Source organism: Pezoporus wallicus, unplaced genomic scaffold (genome assembly GCF_028554395.1).
Source record: "Pezoporus wallicus isolate ANWC-B61680 ecotype Strahan unplaced genomic scaffold, APGP_CSIRO_Pwel_v1 contig_5552, whole genome shotgun sequence".
Lineage (NCBI taxonomy): Eukaryota > Metazoa > Chordata > Aves > Psittaciformes > Psittacidae > Pezoporus > Pezoporus wallicus.
This window is the reverse complement of record NW_026640754.1, coordinates 4,788,449-4,808,452: the sequence shown is the minus strand read 5'-3', so window position 1 is coordinate 4,808,452 and position 20,004 is coordinate 4,788,449. Positions and strand designations below refer to the sequence as shown.

General features: G+C 39.8%; 1 protein-coding gene across 7 annotated transcripts in view; it reads left to right on the top strand.

The window, feature by feature from the left end:
- The window catches only part of STOX2 (storkhead box 2), a 149,737-nt gene extending 130,429 nt beyond the window's left edge, over nt 1-19,308 (top strand). For all 7 annotated transcript variants that reach the window (XM_057420241.1, XM_057420248.1, XM_057420246.1 and 4 more), the window contains 2 exons: nt 6,799-9,064; nt 13,601-19,308. In XM_057420241.1, the coding sequence (XP_057276224.1) occupies nt 6,799-9,064; nt 13,601-13,796 (2,462 nt within the window). In that variant the 3' untranslated portion in view covers nt 13,797-19,308. The remainder of the gene's footprint in view (nt 1-6,798; nt 9,065-13,600) is intronic.
- Nucleotides 19,309-20,004: the final 696 nt, after the last annotated feature.

Here is a 20,004-nt window from a genome sequence, read left to right as displayed (position 1 = left end):
TCTCCACAGAGATAACCTCATGGGGGTCCTTGCATAGAGCCCTCTCTCTTAAAAACAGTTTTCCCACATACTGTATTTCTTCCTTCACCAAGCCAGGCTCTTGGAACTGGTGGGGTAAGTAAGTAACAGATTCCAATGATGATGACATGCCTGCTTCAGGGAGAGGTTATATTTAAATTGAAAGGAGATTGCCAGCCTGTTTTCCAGGGCTTTTCAGAGCCTTCTTGGACACAGTTTTAGCTTTTGCTTCTGTACTGCCTTTGCTTGAAAAATCTTTAAATTTTTATTATTTTTTTTTTAACTTGACAGCTGTCTCCATGACTGAAAGGCTTGTGGAGCCATACATACGCTTGATGTGTTCATAAATGCTGGTATACTGTTCAGAAGATACTCTTGTCTGCATTTGATAATATTAATTAAATGGTAGAATGAAAATGGCTTGGATTAAAGATACTGTAACATCAATAAAAAGGAAACCTATATTAAGAATGTACTGTTGAGTATGCTACTTCCGTACTGCAGTCTGTATCTGGAGTTGTTGAATCATGCAAAATGCATCTTGTAGAGTTATCTAAAAGGGTGGTGTAAAGGCATTGAGCAGAGGTTTACTGCTCCGGAAAGCACAACTCTTTCACTTGTGCTTTGTGTGATCCTAGCCAAGATGTTTAACTGTTCTGTGCCTGAGTTAAGAGTTGAGAACTAGTTGAGAAACTTCACTGTTGTACCTCTTTTACAGCTGTAGAAAGCAGCTAATTAAAAATGCTTCAGTAGGAAGCTACTACTAATGCATCTGCCTCATCTAGGCAGCCTAACCATAGCCATGTTTTGATGTGTTGAATTTTTTTGCTTACGTTTCAGAGCAAGAGTTACTTAAAGCCTTGAAGGTTACGTGGCTTTTGCTGTAACTGGGACTAAATTCTGAGATTTTAAAATATAATGCTGGATTGAGAACTGTGTTTGGAATAAACAATTCCTTCTGGCATTTTAATAATTGCGCTTTGGAAAAATGTACTGCAAGTATGTTTTGTAAATACTGGCTTTCTGTCCCAGTTTGTGGGTTTATTTATCGGGGGTTTTTTTTGAGTATGCTTGGCTGATTTGAAAATAGGAGTAAAAGTTGTAAGGGATAGAATGCAAAGAAAACAAAGTTCACAATTATAATTCCATCTTAATTAATTTTGATGATTTTTTTCCAAGTCAAGTTTGCAAGTATTTTTCCAATGATTCTCTCAATACTTTTATATAACCATTATTGTATGGTGGAAATGATAATTTATTGGGGCATCCCTTGGGTTTCCCGGGAGCATGACTTGTGTGTTGTGCTATTCTTGCTAGATAGGACCATGCATCAAAGACAATTCAGCAGGCTGGATTATTTTGTAGACTCTGCTCAGAAGCAGCCTGAGGCAAGTTAGCACGCAGTCTCTTGCTGCCTTTTTATTTTCCACTAGCCACGAACATGTGCATCTCTCAAGTCTGAGATTAAAAAAAGGAGAGCCTTGTTTTTCCTACCTCACTTCCCAAAATGTAAAGAAAATTATCTGAAAAAAAAAACAAACCCACCACTAAGCCACCCCTTGTTGTCCAGTTCTTCCTCTCGACAAAAATACCTTTCTCTCCCAGCCCTGACATGTTTAACACATACATGTTCTCTTGGTGTAGGAGCATTATCCAAAAATATTGTCCTTTCCAATAAACAGAACCTGTTCTTGTACTGATATTTTTCACTTGTCTGTCTAGACTCTCATAAATCAGACATGGCTTTTTGAGCCCTTATATTCGCTGTGGCTATTTTAAAATATCTAATGTTCTCCCATATTCTGATAGTTTAATTTTCCTAATTAGGTGCTGATGCTCTGAGAGGAAGGAGAGAGCATTGCCATTGTAAATGTATCTGCCATTGTCATATAACCTCTCTGTATCTCACTCTGCAGCAGCACTTGTCTGCCTCTGTTGTTTGTGTTTTAATGAACAGATGCTTCACTGCGTTTCATGGAGTCTGTAAATTTCCTAAGACCCCAAATGCTGTTCTCAAACTGCCTAAGAATAATAAACCTTTTTCCTCAGTGCAGGATCTTACACTTGCAGTTTAGCCCTCTAGTTTGCTGAGCCATTGTGCAGGCATAAATCTGGGCCATGGCTATATCTGAAATAAGGTATGCTAATTATTTATAACATCACATAGCAACCACTCCACATCCTTAACTAGTATTTCATGAGCCAATCAGAGTATTTCTTTTATCCCTTGTTAAGCCTTAGCATCAGCTCAGGAGAAAATCATTTTAGCAGAGTTAACACCATTTAAATACTACTTCAGATGTACTTTTCATGAATTTATTTTATTGAAAAACTTTGTGATGATAATGCACATCTTATTGGTGGCTTTTGTTGTTTGTCAGGTTTTTAGAAAAGCAAGAGGGCTCCTGCTGCATGTGCTCCCATTACTCTAACTTAGAAATAAACAATGAGATGTTTGTAGAGCCCTACTTTGTAATTTATTGACCATGGTTTAAATCCCTTACATTAAAAGTGAATCTTTTAAATCCAGTATAAGGAGCTAAGAATGTAACCTCTGTTCCTGTGTTTGGCAGCCAGCCCCTCCTATCTGTATGAGCCTGGCTGAAGAAAGCATCAAGCCTTAGTCTGTACTGCCTTTAGTTAAGGATTTCCCCACCACACCTTTTTTTTTCCTCCTCCAATTCTGACCATGTACTTCTTAAAATAATTTTAAGGTGTTCAAAATTCTGGTGTATTAAATGCTTATATATTGCATTAGGCTGCTTTTGAAGTAAACTGATTCCTGAAAGCTGGCAAATTCCTCTGACATTCACCTTCATAACTACTCACTCTTTAAATACGTGAAATGTATATGTAGCACTTAAACTAAGTGTTTTACATTAACTGAGTTCGCTCTAGGTCAGTGTTCTTTGTGAGCAGCAAACAAGACATAATCTTCTGTCTGAAAGCTCAGTGGATGGCATAGTAGACTCTCTTGAGATGCAGAAAATGTACATGTCTGATGATTCAGTGTCCAGACAGTTTCTGCTTTTGAATTATTAAACCACTACATAATCTTAAATAACACCACTGCTGTCATGAAGTATTTTATATGCTAGAGTCTCTTAAACTACTGGGTTTTATCCTCTTGTCCCTATTTAATGGAAAAAAGGGAGAGCATAAGGAGACTTCTGAATGCAGTGGGATAGGTTACTTACACACATGGTGTGGGCAGGTTGCTGTAAAGAGAAAAGTCTTGAGAAAGCCAGGAAATTTGTATTTAAAATAGGAACGGTGGGAGCCACAGTAGCGTCATTGCTCCTGTCCAACATGGAGGAAAGCCTAATTTGAGTTAGGGCCTAGAATTAGCTGGCAATGCTGAGCACCAGAGATTCGCATCTGCCATCATCACTGCTGGCTTAGTGAACCATAGGGATGTGCTATATGCTCGGAGTAATAAAAGTGATAGTCCCCAGCTCCAGAGAGAAGACTGACACGATTGACTTCACAGCATCATTGACTGCCGAGGCACACTCTTTTTTCTTTTTTCTAATGGTGTTTATCTGCACATTCTCTGTTCTCAGGACTTAGTCAATTAATGTAAGTACTGTGCATCCAGTGCTTAGAGACTCATTTACTCAACACATTGTAGTCATTATGGTTTACTGGGTGGAAGGTACATATTACTATTTTTACCGTATATTTGCTGTGCATTTTTGCCTAAGTTAGTGTAAAACATCAAAGATCCGTTTGAATCTCTTTCTTTGACTTTTCTGTAAACTCCTGGAGAATGTTTTCCTCTCTCTTATTTTTGTTCCAATGTTTTTGTAACCGTATGTTAAGAAAAGTTGTTAAGCAAAAATAAGGATGAAGAACCAAGTTCTCACAGCCAAAGGATCGGTATGTGTTGAGCTTTTGTTGTGTAAGCTCCTGAAAAGTGCAGTGGATCAGTCAGGTTGCAGATGCACAGTCAGTGCATCTCAGTTGGACCAGGACTGGACCCTGCAGTGCATTTTCAGCACAGTATCAAGAGTCACATGAGTTTGAGTTCAGGATCATCCACTTGTGGTGATGTAGGACAAAATGTAAAAGGGATGGTATTACCCAAGCAGACACCGCAGGACTGAAGAGTTTAGATGATGACTGGTGGTTGTTATGGGAATTGAAATCACTCTTCATGTCCTGTGCTTTTCTGAAAGCTTATGTGGAGGGCTCGCCAATTGCCACTGCCTCACAGTCCAGGGGAAGCTCAGCATATTGCTCTTCATTGTAGAAAGAGTTGGGACTGTGGACTAGGGAGGAGTAGTCCTTTTTTCCCCAGCTCTTTGGATTTCAGCTTTTCCCATCTGTTGCCATTTCTGGCATGTTTGCTCATCCAACAGTTCTGGGGGCTCTTTGTTAGTCTTCCTAGGATTATCACATAAATTGTGGACACCACATGAAAGGGGGAGAAAATGCACATTCCTGATTCTTCATTTCATTTGCATATTTCTTCCAGTTTTCACTCTCAGTTATACTCTCAAATTCTATCCGTTCTTTACCTCTTCTGCTTCCTGTGTCTGGATTAGCTCAAGTCTTTCAGCTCAGTGGACTATGCACGAAATATATTTACTGCCCCCATGTACTTCTTGCTGGCACCTTCTCTATTGTAAATGCTTTCACTCATGTGTCCATGCTAGTCCTAACACTTTGCTGTTTCCACTGTAAGATTTTTAGTTACAGATATTACTGGTCATGAGCAGTATGGTCATGTCTCTAAATTCAAACAACATTCAAAGCTAGACATAAGAATACTTACTGTGTTGCCTGCAACACAGTAGCAAGGAAGAGGGTGAGCTAAGGAATTGGTACAACTTTCCTATTTCTTGTCACTAATCTTTTGACAGTGCGTTGGTCACAGTGCCAGAGCCCTTGCTGTCACCCTTATGCTTGCTAACACAGGGAGATCAGTGAGCTTGCAGGCTCCAACCTTTGACACGTGGGAGAAGAGCTGGTGAGCAGACACTATGCCACTGGAGATATTCTGTTTGTGACGAGTACACCTGCTTGAGAATTTTCCATAAAGTATATGCTTTGTTGACATTTTTTTGCATATGTTTTTGCTGTTCAGCCTGGAGAAGAGAAGGCTGTGTGGAGACCTCATAGCAGCCTTCCAGTATCTGAAGGGGGCCTATAGGGATGCTGGGGAGGGACTCTTCATTAGGACTGTAGTGACAGGACAAGGGGTAACAGGTTAAAACTTAAACACGGGAAGTTCAGATTGGATATAAGGAGGAAATTCTTTCCTGTTACGGTGGCTAGGCACTGGAATGGGTTGCCCAGGGAAGGTGTGAATGCTCCATCCCTGGCAGTGTTCAAGGCCAGGTTGGATGAAGCCTTGGGTGAGATGGTTTAGTGTGAGGTGTCCCTACCCATGGCAAGGGGGTTAGAACTAGATGATGTTAAGGTCCTTTCCAACCCTAACTATTCTATGACTCTATATGTTATTCCATCAATTTCTGTTCTTTAGGATAGTTAGTTTAACTTGACAAGGCCCTGACCAATTGGAGCTGAGTTGGTCTCCTTATGAGTAGTGGTGTTGACCAGATGACTTCATGAGGTCCCTTTCAACCCACTTTAGGTTGTTGGTTGGTTTGGTTTTTAATTGATTTTGTTGAAAACTAAGACCCAGAGTAAATAATATTTACTTTTTTGCTTTAAAATAGACCATCTAAACTTCTAGAAAAAAATTTCTCTGCTTCTAAAAATGTAAACCAGGTCAGTACCCAGTATTAAGTTAAAATATAAATGTATTTGAGTCAACAGAAAGTATTGACTGAAGATAGCTTTTTCCACTGAAAATTTTGAAGGATTTCTATTTCTTATTCAGCATAAACGGATTTTTTTTTAAACAAGCTTTTGAAAAATCTCTTGTTTCCTCAGTTCTAGATGGAACTTAATCCTGTGCACAGCAGATTTGGTCCTGCACCACTGAACCCAGTGGGAGTACTGGTGGTGGGAAGGATTGTGCTCACAATGCCAGATCTACTATGTGGCTGATGTGGCATTGATGCAGAGTTGTCATACTTGTCCCTGTCTCCATATGTAATATATGCACTTAGGGAGTGTTCCTCACATCTGACATGAAAGGCAGGTAACTCTGAGAAGCAAATTTTCAGTAGCTAAATCTGTAACTTCCATCATAGTGGAAAAGTCTGGGTAAGATGAACTGTATCACTTAGGATGTGTCTTTTTTTTTATAAGATGCTATAATTGAAACATGAACAAATCTGTTCAGGTTTGTGATAAAGGCACAGACTGGGGGAATGGGTTTTTTCTGTGTAGTATTCATATGTGGAAAAACAATTTAGGCATCCAGAGTAACAACCACTGTTGTACACATGACTGGGCATTACAATAAATAGTTCTGGTGAACTGGGATGTAAATATTTAATTGGAAGAAGAAGAAAAGTGAAACGTTTCCCCTGACACCCTTTGGCTTCCAGTAATGTCATCTTGTATCTTAAGGTCACCTGCAGAATGGAAGTGACTAGAAGTTCTCTCTCTCTTTTTTCTTTTTAACACTCCATTAATGGCTTCCTTTCTATTTAATTAATAATTGACATGTCTGAAGTGTAAGAGATAAATGGGAAAACAAACAGACGAGAGAATGCTTAACAAAATGCTTTACTGGAGTTGTTTGTTCATCATATTCCAGTTTGCACATTGGGAAAACCAGGTTTTTGTTGGGGAGGGAGGAGCCAGAGAGTCCTCCTGTATGGTTTTATGTACTCCCTGATATATGTTTACTGTCATTTCTAGGAGTTCCAACACCCAGTCCAGAAATCCTTCGACATACCTTGAATATGCTTGTACGGGAGAGGAAAATATACCCAACTCCGGATGGCTATTTCATTGTAACCCCACAGACTTACTTTATAACACCATCTCTCATACGAACTAACAGTAAATGGTACCATTTGGATGAGAGGATACCTGACAGGTCTCAATGTACCTCTCCACAACAAGGAACTATAACTCCCTCCACCTCGGGATGCGTCAGGGACCGAACACTACCCAAAAACCACTGCGACTCCTGCCATTGTTGCAGAGAAGACATGCACAGCATGCATGCATCTACCCTACAGAGGAAATCAGCAAAAGACTGTAAAGACTCATACTGTCCTCCTTCATTATGTCAAGTTCCACCTACTGAGAAAAGTAAAAGTACTGTCAATTTTTCATATAAAGCAGAGACACTCACAAAGCCTAAGGATGTAGAAAAGCAGTCTAAGAAATTCGGACTCAAATTATTCCGGTTAAGTTTTAAGAAGGACAAGACAAAACAGTTGGCAAATTTCTCTGCCCAGTTTCCTCCAGAGGAGTGGCCGCTAAGGGACGAGGACACTCCTAGCACTATACCTAGAGAGGTAGAAATGGAGATTATCAGGCGCATTAACCCAGACTTGACTGTGGAAAATGTCATGAGGCACACTGCACTAATGAAGAAACTTGAAGAAGAAAAAGCTCAACGAAGCAAAGCAGGATCTTCAGCTCACCACAGTGGACGAAGTAAAAAGAGCAGGAATCACAGAAAGTCTCATGGGAAATCAAGGTCACACAGCAAGACTCGGGTGTCCAAAGGAGACCCATCAGATGGCTCTCATTTGGATATACCTGCTGAAAGGGAGTATGAGTTCTTTGATCCCTTGACTCGATCCCCACGAGAAGGCTGTTTTATAATAGAGCACAAGGGAGATAATTTTATAATGCACAGCAATCCTAACATGATTGAATCTCACTTTCCCATGACACCAGAGTGGGACGTGTCTGGTGAGCTGGCCAAAAGAAGAACTGAAATGCCTTTCCCTGAACCTTCCAGGGGAAGCTCCCACTCCAAGGTCCACCGGAGCCACAGCCATACACAGGATAGAAGATCAAGGAATGAGCGGTCCAGTAAGGCTAAAGAAAGGTCTAGATCCATGGATAACTCCAAGGGACCTCTGGGCTCAGCTACTTTAGGCACACCTGAAGATATGGGTGAAGGCTGTAGCCCGGATGACCAAACTACTAGCCAAACTTACATTGATGATAGTACGTTAAGGCCATCTCAGTCACTCAGTCATCAAAGGGCTCTGATTTCATCTGCAAGCTACAAAGAGACTTGCGTCCCTGAGAAAGCTAGTGGCAGTGTAGAAACCCCCAGTTCTTGTAGCCTATTGGAACAAAGCAAGCCTACAGAGAATTTGCCATCATATAGCGAGCTCAACTCCTGCACAACAAAATCTGCAGTTGATGACTATTTTCAGTGCAACACATCCAGTGAGACTGTGCTTACTGCTCCATCACCACTGGGAAAGAATAAAGAGGATCATGATACGCTGACAGGGACAGATGGGCTCAAAAAAATTACTCCCTCAGAAAGACAGTCTCAGCATATTGCTAGGGAGCCTGGGGTGCACAAAGAGGAGTCTCCAAAGGGCCCAAGCAGTGGTTCAGTGATTGCTGGCCAAACTCCAGAGGTGATTGCAAATGGGCGGCTTGTTCAACATCATAGTGCTGAATCAAGCAGCCTTGATAAAAGGAAAGAAATATTTAGCAAGGATACACTCTTTAAACCTCTGCACAACACTCTTTCTGTGAATAGTTATCATAAGTCTAGCACACCCCTGCTAAAGCCCCATCAAAAGACCCCCTCGGACACATTGCCAGTCAGATGTGAGAAACTTGAACAAGCGATAGTAACCTCAGTTACACAAGTCATGCCCGTTTCTCAGAGACAGCAAGAGACAGCTGGAAACCAGGAGGCCTCCTTTGACTACTACAACGTATCTGATGATGACGACTCAGAGGAAGGAACCAACAAAAATGCCGAGGATGAAAAGAACAGGGATGATGTTGGTACGATGCAGTGGCTCCTAGAGAGAGAAAAGGAGAGGGATTTGCAGCGGAAGTTTGAGAAGAATCTTACTCTTCTCACCCCAAAGGAAACAGACAATAGCAACAACCAGAGAGCCACTCACTCAGCCCGCCTGGACAGCATGGACAGCAGCAGCATTACTGTGGACAGCGGGTTCAACTCTCCACGGTAGGACTGCCACATTCATTGCAGCTTTGCAGACTAGAAAGCTCCATTTATATGTGTGTGTGATATTGGTGACAGAATATAGGGCTGTATTAAACAATTTCACATTTTCAGACTGTTTTCTACAGCTCTAGAATCTGCCATTCAGACGTGTGGGTTTCAGTGTAAGCAGCCAATAACCGTTGCGGCACTGACTGTGTTACTTTTTGTGTTTGCTGAAAACTCCCTTGCATCATTTTTTTCTTTATTGAACTTGTGTTTGCATTTAGAATAGATGGGATGAGCTGCTGCATACTCCCCCCTTCCCTTTCCCTCTAAGATACTACCAAGACTAATTGGAGGACTAGACATAACTAAGCAGCATAATTTTTGGCTCAGACAAAAAACCCCACCAACCAACAAACCAGAACAAAAGCCATGATGATTGGTTTGGGTTTGGGCATTTTGTTTCTTTTCTGAAAATTTGTGGAAGTGTCCCTATCACCATTGCAAACTGTTGAGACTGGAAAAGCTACTCTCCCCACAGAGCTGAAAGTGCTCAGGATATTTGAACTTCAGAAGTGGCCCAGCACTGCATCAGCAGAGAGGGGGGTGCTATGCCTCTGAGATATTTGGGGAAGAGTCCAGATGCTTGTGTGTGGTGGTGCTGGTTAGTCATTTCCATTTCAGTGATATCGGGCGTCATGGAAGTCTCAGTGTACTAGGAGTCTTACAGGCATAGGGAGGAGTTGCTGGTGTGTTCCCTGTCTTGGAGATTTCACAAGCTCATTTCCAGGTTCAGAATCCTCCACGCAAGCCTTCTTCCTTCTCTCTGACCTTTGACAGTCCTAGGTCCCTACTGGGATGGAGCTTGACTGCCTTTGTTTGCCCTGCATAGCAACCCATCAGAGTTCAGAACAGTGACTCCAAGAGCACAGAAATCATTTGCAATAGTAATTCTTTTATAGTGTTTTACTTAAGCTTTAATTATTTATTGTCTCTGTTTAAAAATAAAACCTCCAAGACTGGATTTTTATTAGGTGAAAGAAAATTGCGGTTTTGGGGTTTTTTTGGTTGGTATGTTGTGTCCACCCTCCCTTCCCTCTCCCCCCTGCAAGGTGTTCTTATTCCTCAGAATTACTTTTATTTCTTTAATCTCCAGTGAAGGCTCTCAGACAGGCACGCAAAGAATTTCCTGCTTCTACACAGGACTGAATTTCATTTTCAGTTAAAGTCACATCACATGGCTACTCCCACTTGATGTTAATGACAAGGCAGCAGTTACTGGGCCTGCTGCAGCATGCAGTGATTATCAAACTAGAGCTGGCTTTTAACATATGTTTCATTTTCCTGAGTAAAAGGTTTGAAAAATAATTTGAGTAAATTGTCCCACTTAAGGTGAGCCCAGCTTAAAAAAGAAACTTAAGAAGGTTTCGAGTTTGTTCTTGCTACTGATTGTTCTGCAGATGCTTGGCATCTTTCTCACATACCATCTTGCATCTTGTACGCAGCAATTTGCACTGTTCTCTTTTAAATGTAATCTCTTCTTTTAGCTGAAGTGCTATACTTGCAGTCAGTTTTTGTGGGGGAGTGTGGGGTGGTGGTTCATTCTTGCACAGCCTGACTCACTCCGCAGAGTGCATTTCACCTTCAGGATAGGACGTTGACTGGATAAAACTCAGTTCTTAGACTACTTATGCTAGCTGAATATCAGATGTATGTCTCTGGTTAATGCAAAGGTAGACATTTCATTCCCTACTTATTTACACAAAAGCTAAAATTTCTGTTGATGTTAAACTTAGCAAGAGACCAGAACATGCCGAGCATACTGGATTTAGTGCTGCTATACCGCTTTGTTTAGATGAAAAGGAGAGCAAATAAGCAGCTTTTAATAATCATTGTGTTCTATGCATTTCTTTTATTTTACTGTTATTAACAAATGCCTTTTTTTTTTGGCAAGGCCACATAAAGTTAGCCTTTTTAAAAAAAAAAAAAAAAAGCCAACATTTTGTGTGGTTTTCTTGCATATTTGTTTTGTAAGACCAATGGATAGTCTGGATATTTCAAAGGCTTTTTCATGAGCTTTGCATCAGAGTTATTAAACTGGATAATTTTGCTGAGTTTTGGTCATTTCTTCGTATAAGTCTATAAAAATATATTGAGCTGAGGGTGAATTCAGCCCTTTGGCTATAATTGCAATCCTGTTTTACTTTCCTGCCTTATAACAGAAATGAACTGCACAACCTTTTTCCAGGAAATACAAAAAAGCCACCCAGCATCCATCTGGTAAGATTCACCTAGATCTGACAATGTCCATTAGCAGATGCCTAGGGAAGAATAAAAGAACAGGATGTGCATGTAGTGATATTCCTCAGGTAGACTCTTCTAGCAGTGGTATATTTTCATTTAAATTGAAATGTACAGTGTTGCTTTGGGAATCAAAACTACCAATTCCACACTGTGAAAGAAAAAGTGTATTTTTAAAGTGTGATAAAAAAGGGGCATTAAAAAACCCCAAACAAACAGAAAAACCCCGAAAACCCAGGGTGCAGTTAAAGAGATTTACAATGGTCATTTGACTTCAATTATTTTGTGTGTTAATTCGTGAGCGCATCACCATTGGGAAGACAACCTCAGAGTCTTTTGTTCATTGCTTCTATGCAAGTTGTATATATAATAAAACTTAGATGTCAATATTAATTTTATTCCTTTATTTTTAGAGCTTATATAATACTGCTGCTCATTTGTCACCTAAAGAAAGAGCTAATCTTAGCATTACTCTGCATGCAAAATTCTCACTGCAGTCTTTGTGTATACATGTTGTTATGGTCAGTTTGTAATACCAGAATTGAAAATGTTTGAAGATCTGGAATTGGTGGTCCCATAAAGAATGATATAATACTGAATGATCTCAGAAAAACAAAGTTTGCATCTATTTTCATTAAGAAGCAGAGGGAGGGGAATCAAAAACTGAGGAACAGAAGTGCACCACACGTCATTGCAGCTCACAGAGATCTCTTGCTGTGTGTATCAGCCATCATAGCTGTTTGGAAGTATTGACAATAAGGTGATAATTGGCAGAAGATGATCAGAACCAATTTGACCAATTTAAAAGATATATGGGAGTTTTCCTAAAAGCATAATTGATTTTCCAGATTTAGTCAGTTTAAGATGATTTAAATCTCCCTACAGCTAACCAAGTTGTTTCTTCGTTCCCCTGTGCCATGCACTGACACATTTCTCCCCTGCCACATCCAAAGGTGTTCATTCCTACTCTTCCTCTGATGCTAGTACTAATTTTTTTTAATCTTTTTTTTTTTGTTGTTCTTTTTTTTCTTCTTAGGGCTAGTATTTAACTGAGAGCAGTCCCTGATCTGGCTGGCTGCAAGGCTCAGCATCAGGGAAGCAGCAGGAACATGTGGCAGGGTCAGGTCCACACAAGGCAGGCAAGAGCTGCCCCTTTCAGTAGCAGGTAAATTTAGGTTGATTTTAAACTGACTATGAAATTCTGTCATTAGTATCTTTGTTTCTAGTGCTTATTTAAGAAACCCATTCAGTTTTCTAAATGTATTCTGTCAGCATCTCCATAGCAAGTGGTGATGTCATTTTGCAAAGAAGTAGGGAAGGATACATAATCAGGGGCCACATGACTGTTTGTAAAACAAATATGTCTGCACAGGAACACATTCTTTGGAGATGAAAAAATATTAAGAGCAGAAAGATAACAAAATGTAGTAGCGGTAAAACTAGCCGTAGCATATCTTGACTGAGTTTTTTAAAAGCTGTCTTTTTAAAAGACTAAAATACAGGCTCCTCTGTGTACATAATTAGATGTATCATTAAAAGGTTTAGTCTTTAAAAGTGCTCAGTGTTCTGTCCCTCCCATGGATAACCGACATGTTAGAACTGAAGGAATGTTGTCCATTTAATGAATGAAATAGCAGCACTAGTTGTTGTGTAGAGCATGATCACAGACGAGGCAGTTAAGATTTGTCAGCATCTTATCAGTTGCAGTTGCTTCAGCTTCAAAGCAAAATTTAAATGTTATATTCAGAAGCATTGTGGGTTTAATGTAAAGTACCATTTTTAGTTAATATTTTGTGTACAAAAACGTAAGTAGAACAGGAGACAATAAAGGAAGCTGTGTTACATGATTGCTCTCCTAGCTCTGCTTAATCACAGAGCTGATTTGATGAAGTTATGTTGCAAAAATGCATCAGTCAGGGAAGAAAATTAATATATTCCATATGCAAAATGGAAGCTATTTCCTTGAGTGAAAAATCCAGATGCTTGGTACTGGTTCAGCTTCCAGTTTGTGTGACAGCTTCAGCTCAACTTAGTGCTATGCCTATGTTACAGTATGATGACTGCTGAGTACCTCTGGAACCCATTTTGGAGGAACATATGTGTACTGTCAAAATGAGATGGTTCATTGATGTGACATTACATACAAACACAGGAAGCCTATTATAAAACACTCTATTCTCCTTTCCTGTCTGGTCACTAGATATATAGGCATGTCGTATATGAGCATGTGTACATATTTCTTTTCCGTTCTAGTACTCGTGAGAGCCTGGCATCCAACACTTCAAGTATTGTTGAAAGCAACAGACGTCAGAACCCAGCTCTGAGCCCTGCACATGGTGGCGCGGGCCCAACATTCAACTTCCGAGCCACTGCAGACCCACCCACAAGTGAAGCTGAGAAACTGCAGAAACCTGCTAACTGCCTGCAAGCTTCTGTCACTAGTGTCTGATAGTCATCCTGCCTCAGATCTTCTGTCTTGTTCTATACAGCAAAGTTTACGACACTGGGACTGATGTTTACATCTTTGGGGAAAAATAAAAAAAAAGCATCTCAACCACAGTTTTAGTGTTTACTTAAACTGTGCTGCTATGTAGACTAGGGGCAACAAAGAAATCTTTATTTCAAGGTATCGCTTTTCACATTTGCGGCTCTGTAGCAACAGAATAGCAGTAGGGATAATATGTACACTTTTTGCTTCACTTAATTGTAACTGAGCACATATATGAAAGTCTAGACACTGTAAGTGTAAATCTGCATTTTCAATGTCCATGCAGTTGCCAACTTCATTTTAAAAAAATGCCACAGATGTGTGATGCCCCTGGTCAGAGGCCTAAACTCTGCTGCAGAGTTGATTGTTTTTTGCTTCAGAAACTGAGCCACTGCTGAAAGTAACCAGGCAGGATCACCATGAGGAAAAACAATGCCAAACATGACAAGTGATGACCTCAGCTCTATCTGTGAATTATTAATACTAGTCAGTCATTTTCACTGTGCGTTCTTGTGACACAACTCTGCAGATACCCATTTAAGCGAGTAAAAAGAGGTTTGGGGTTTGTTTTGTTTTTTTCCAAGTATGGAGGGTGGGAAGGGAGACGCTTCTGCTTTGTGTTTCAAAAGTATGAGAGATGTTTACTTAATGAGACATGCTACTTGACCTTCAATACTCACAAATGAGGAGGTGGGCCTTTGCATGGGGGGGGAGTGGGGAGGGAAGGGGAAGTTATAACTGTCATGAAGCCACAATGTGGAGTGACACAAAATACAACAAATGTCTTCGGTATAAATCAAGTACTTAAAAAAGATAATCTAATTCTTGTGTCACTTCCGGTATTGCAACTTGCCATTAATATAGGAGTCAGGATAACTAATTTCTTGGAACAAAAATACTCTTTATGATATAAATGACAAGTATGGCCTGAAGAATTGATTTCTTTCTAGTGGAAGGACATAAATCTATTTTATGTAGCTTATTAAATAGAATGCCTAAATTAGGCTATTAAAAATAGCATACATCGTAGTGATTATCAGAGAACAAAATTTAGAGAATTATAAACTTCTGGCCTTTTTATTCAGTGGATGTTATTTGCAATTTAGCATTTTATGGACACATCTGATTTCTAGAAATTAAATGTGTCCACATGGTTGGCAGTAGAAATCTTGAGTTCTGTTCATATGGTATATCCTAATTGCTCTCCCCTAAACTGTTACTCCAAAGTAATTAGTACTGTGCTAATTACCGCAGAGTAGCTTCTAAGGATAGCTAAATTCCAAGAGTAATTTGTAGGTGTAGGGTCACATTCTGCTCTGTTACTCATGCAACCTGGTAGTGCAACAAACTGACTTCAAATTTAACTTTTTTTTTCTTTCTTTAAATCAGAACAGATTAATTGGTGGAAGAATAATAAAGATACTAAAATGTTCAACAGCCCAAATTGTTGCAAAGCAAATCAACATTTACATTGTCTAGCTCTTGTAGCACACAGGTATGAAACCGAACTATACATACTGAAAACCAGTATTTTCATCAGGTTCTGGTGAGATGTATTACTCTGTACACAATGTCATTTGAGCTTCACTCATGTTCTCCATTGTCATCAGAAGCCTTATGTTACACAGTTGGATATCATTCATTTACTTATAAAATGGCTTTCTAACTCTGGACGCAATCAGTTTCCTGTTCTGTCAAGAACACCCAGTCAATGCACAGGTCTGTTTTCCTTGGTTTCACTGTATAATTTCCATTTCATAGGAGCAATAAGACCTTTCAGTGCACATAAAGAAAATTATTGTGCTTTTGGTTGGTTATCAAAGTCACTTGGCCTTTAGCCTTCTGCCTTATCATACCTTCCAAGATGTGCTCTAATTGCCATATAATGCTTTGCATGACGCATCTTATTATTCAATATGTAACTCTAGCCGTACCTTTTCCATGCAAACTGTACAGTCAGAGTTTTTGTGGGGAATTGTTATATACTATGCAGTGGCTGACTGTGATTCTGTTTCCAGGATGAGCTCTGACATCAGTAGTATGTATCAATTCAGTAAATAAAAATGTCAAAACGATAAAGAAATTTACAGTGATGATCTGAAGTACTAACGGCAGCATTAAAATGTGAACAGCAGAAACAAATTTCACCTTTGGGAGAGGTATTTGTCATAAATGAATCAGAATTTATGCAGGCAGCTGGTTGTACAGAGGACATAATTCCAACAAAATATGATGGTACATACGTATAAACTGTGTAGTATGATATTTCCTGAAGTTTCCAGAGACCAGCAGACAACATAAATGTCATATTAATGTTGACATGGCATTGTATCAATATTAATGTGACTCTTGGAACATGGAATGTAAACAGAAGTTTCAAATAGAAACGTTCTAATCTTGAATTTTATTTTTCTTTTTCCTTTTAATATCAACAATGGAATATAAGGAAATTCCATCTTGAGGTTCTAGTAACAAAGCCGCGAGAGTGGAGCTTGAGTGCTTTATGTCACCCTAATCCTTTGATGAAATCATAGCCTTGTATTACGTGGTTGCTTATCTATCATTCTTCTTCTAATGTATCAATTTAAAGGTTTACAGAGTTAGATTAGGTTGAATCTGTGTTGTGTTCAACTGTAAAGGGTCAACACAAATCTGTCGGCATTTTGCACACTTAATATGTATTATTATAATACAACATGTTACTTTTATGGTAATTTTTTTTACACATATAACTACCTCCATGAATTTGATGAAATGCAGCAACATGAAAAGTGTATTGTACAAAGCAAGGTTAAAAACTTTGAAGCATTAGGTCATGGCGTTCTCTTGTGTGTCAATGCTTGCATATGAAGTCATCATGTCTCCATTGCCACAGTTTCCTTCTACAATATTAAAAATCTGGCTATTAGATGAGTCACTTTAAGACTTTGACAAGGCTGCATAATTGGGGTAAAAGTGAAAAGAAGGCTGAAACCTTCTGTCCTCTCCCCAGTTACTGCTAAAATTTCTGCCTGGTAGAACTTGAAAATGTATTTGTAATTTAGCAAATTAGGAGCATCTACAGTCTGTGAAATATGATTGACGGTTTGGGGTTTAACAGAAGACACTCTGGGTATTTTCTTGGCAGCCTTCAAATGCTTTGGGCCCTATTCTGCCTCCGTCTTTGTCAACATACCAGGTCATGGTTTCTCTGAACTGGCAAGGGTGTTAAAACAGCTCATCCTTTAATGATAAACCCTGTTCTCTAGGTTGTGTACATCTGAAATGCTTGCTCCTATGGAAATTACCAACAGCCTTTAATTGTCTTGGCTGGGAGCAGTAGTAGGGTCCCTACTCAAGGTATGTGCCTGTTGTTCAAAGAACATGGGCGAGTTTCCAAGAAAAATCAAGCTGGCTTTTGAAAAGTAGCCAGCTGCAACAAGCCACCTTTCAGGAGGGAAGCAAGAAGGATTTTTCCAAAAACCAAAGGAAGAAAGTGGCAGTTGAACCTAAGCAGATCACATTTATATACAAATCTTGATTTATGAACACCTTTCAGCAAACCTAGTACCATTATTCTAATGCAAATTAATACACAATCATCAGTTGAGCTAATTTTGCCATTTTAAGGGTTTCAGTTAAAAAAAGGTAAGAAATCATTATCCATTTGACTTCTTGCACCACTGTAAAATGTCTGCTATGTGCAAAACAATGTTCATTCAACTTTAAGAAGTAAAATGTACTGGAAAACAAATATTTTAATGAAAACCATGGCCTAAGTGCTTGACGGCAGTAGTTACTAGAAAAGAGAATAAGCAAACCAGTATTCAGAGGGCATCATAAACATGGATAATACTTGGCACTTACATCACACCTTTTTGCCTGAGGGCCTCGAAGCCCTTGTCATGGCACCAGCTAAGCCTGGCAAGCCTGTGGGGTTCACTGGCCCTGCTTAATGTTCAGGCACATTGGAAAACATGAAGGCCAGAGTCTGCGGGATAATTTATTAATCAGTTGCTTTCTCAAAGTTACTGGATTAAATTTAATAGTTAACCAAAGTGTTTATTGTTTATACTCTGAAGTTGCTCTTTGATACGTTCAGTTTAAGTAACAGAGAAACTACTTTGCAGTCCTGCAAAGACTTTTGGATTAGCAGTGCCAAAACCAAGTTTTCTGTCACATGAGTACTGCCAGCGGTGGTTTTAGAAGCAGTTATTTCAATTAGAAATTTGTTTTTCAAATACATTTCACAGAGCTCTTTCCGACATGGTTGTTCAAATTATTATGCTGAGAAAGCAAATAGCAGTCCTAATCTGGTGTTGCACCCACGGTTTACAATTCTCTTTGCTCCTCTGAAGAAAACTGTACAGTATTAGAGAGAAAAGTTCTATTTTTTACAAAGTTCTTTAAAGAAAAAGGGTATATATCTAAAATGTTCCCCCCAGCATAAGTAAAGTGCATCGGTACTGCATGAGAAGCGTGCAGTGGACCCACCAAAAGCCAAGCTGGTGCTAGAAGAAAACAGGACTATCACACTTCTTATATAGCGGCGCTCTAAACGGTGATTTATGCAGGTGCAAATCTGTCATAACTCCCCTGATCTCCCACGGATCTGACGGAGATGGGAATGGGTCGTTAACTCCATTGAAGCTCAGTTCTGAGCTGAGGGTTTCCGTGTTCCTCCCCCCGCCCCGAGACACTTAAGTGCAGAGAAGGAGCAGAAGGCCACCCGCACGCACGTGGCTCTGGAAGGGCAGCCTGGGCACAGCCACCCAGCCAGGATGCTGCGACAGCCACCGCGCGTGTTCCGCCTCGGAAGGGAGATCTTTTGAGCGAAACGCCTGCCCTCGTGTTGTATAGCGGTCAGAGCCACCCAAAGGACACCCACCCAGAAGTATGAAAGGGCCCTTGGAGTAATTGGCACAGATGTTACTTTTATATGTGGAGGAAATTTAAGTTTAAAGGGATCATGATTCTGCAGGTAATTTTCTGTGAGTGACTGAATGTGGCTGTTGCATTAGGTTTAAATGAGTTAATAAATGCAAGTGGGACTTACTGTATGTTAGAAGGGAGTTTTGCAGCCAAGACTGCCTTGTATAAATGTGTTTGCACTGAAAAAAAATAATTAAAAAGTTAACTTGGTCTCTGGTTGCTGTAAAGGTCATCCAAGATGGATGTTCTGTTTATATTGTATAGTATTTCATATGAAATAATTGCAGTTCATGAAATGTCTTCCCTAACGTTACTGATTTATAACAGCACATTTGTAACATGGTTTTTATTGTGTCAGTGTACCATATTGTAAATGATGATTACTTGTCATGCTTAGTATAATAATTTAAAGGAAAAAAAAAAGGACAGGGATTTTTGTAAGTCTATATTTGAAAGTCCCTCCATATGGTAATATTGTGTTCATGTTGTTTATGTAGTGTTGTGTGAAATATCCATTTTGGATTGTGTTACTTTTTAAAATATTAAATAACATTTGGTTATATGTTTTAAGTGGATTCTTTGCACCGACCGGTGGTTTTTAGCGAAAATACTTAACATTTCCGTGTAACACACTGTTTCTCTCCCTCACTTAGGAAACCTTGCACAACAAACCAAATACCTCAGGAAAACAAGGGTTGTTAACAACTTGCTGTTTTCATGTATGCTCTGTAAAAGGTCTCTGAGTCATTCTAGTGAGAGCACATGGGAGAAAATTCGCCAATTTTGAAACATCCCGGTTTGGACTGGACATGAAGGTGACGGGTGCAGCGGCAGTGTGATCCCCACTGAACCTGTGAGTGCCCAGTTGAGTGCACCCAAGCTCCAGGAAATGAGAAGTCCATTGGGGCATCCTGATGCCAAGCAACAGCTGTCAGGTCCCTCTTTTCCTCTTCCCTTCATACTCATGAGCCAAAGGAGGACCTGGTGCATACACCCCATAGAAAGGGCTCTAGCAAGGAGGTTTTTTCACATTCTTAAAAAAGAATAGTAAGTTTTGTTTTCCACACTGTGACAGCAGCTGATTGGAAAGGCCCAAGGGGACAACATAACATTTTGTCTGCCTTCTATCACCACTTGGAAGAAGGTTTTGAGAAAGTTTAGGCTTCAGGAGTTTGCAGTTTTGCCTTGAGGACTGCTGTTTGCCAAGGTGGGCTGTATTTGCAAGATTTACAAGATAAAAAACAAAACAGCATCTGTT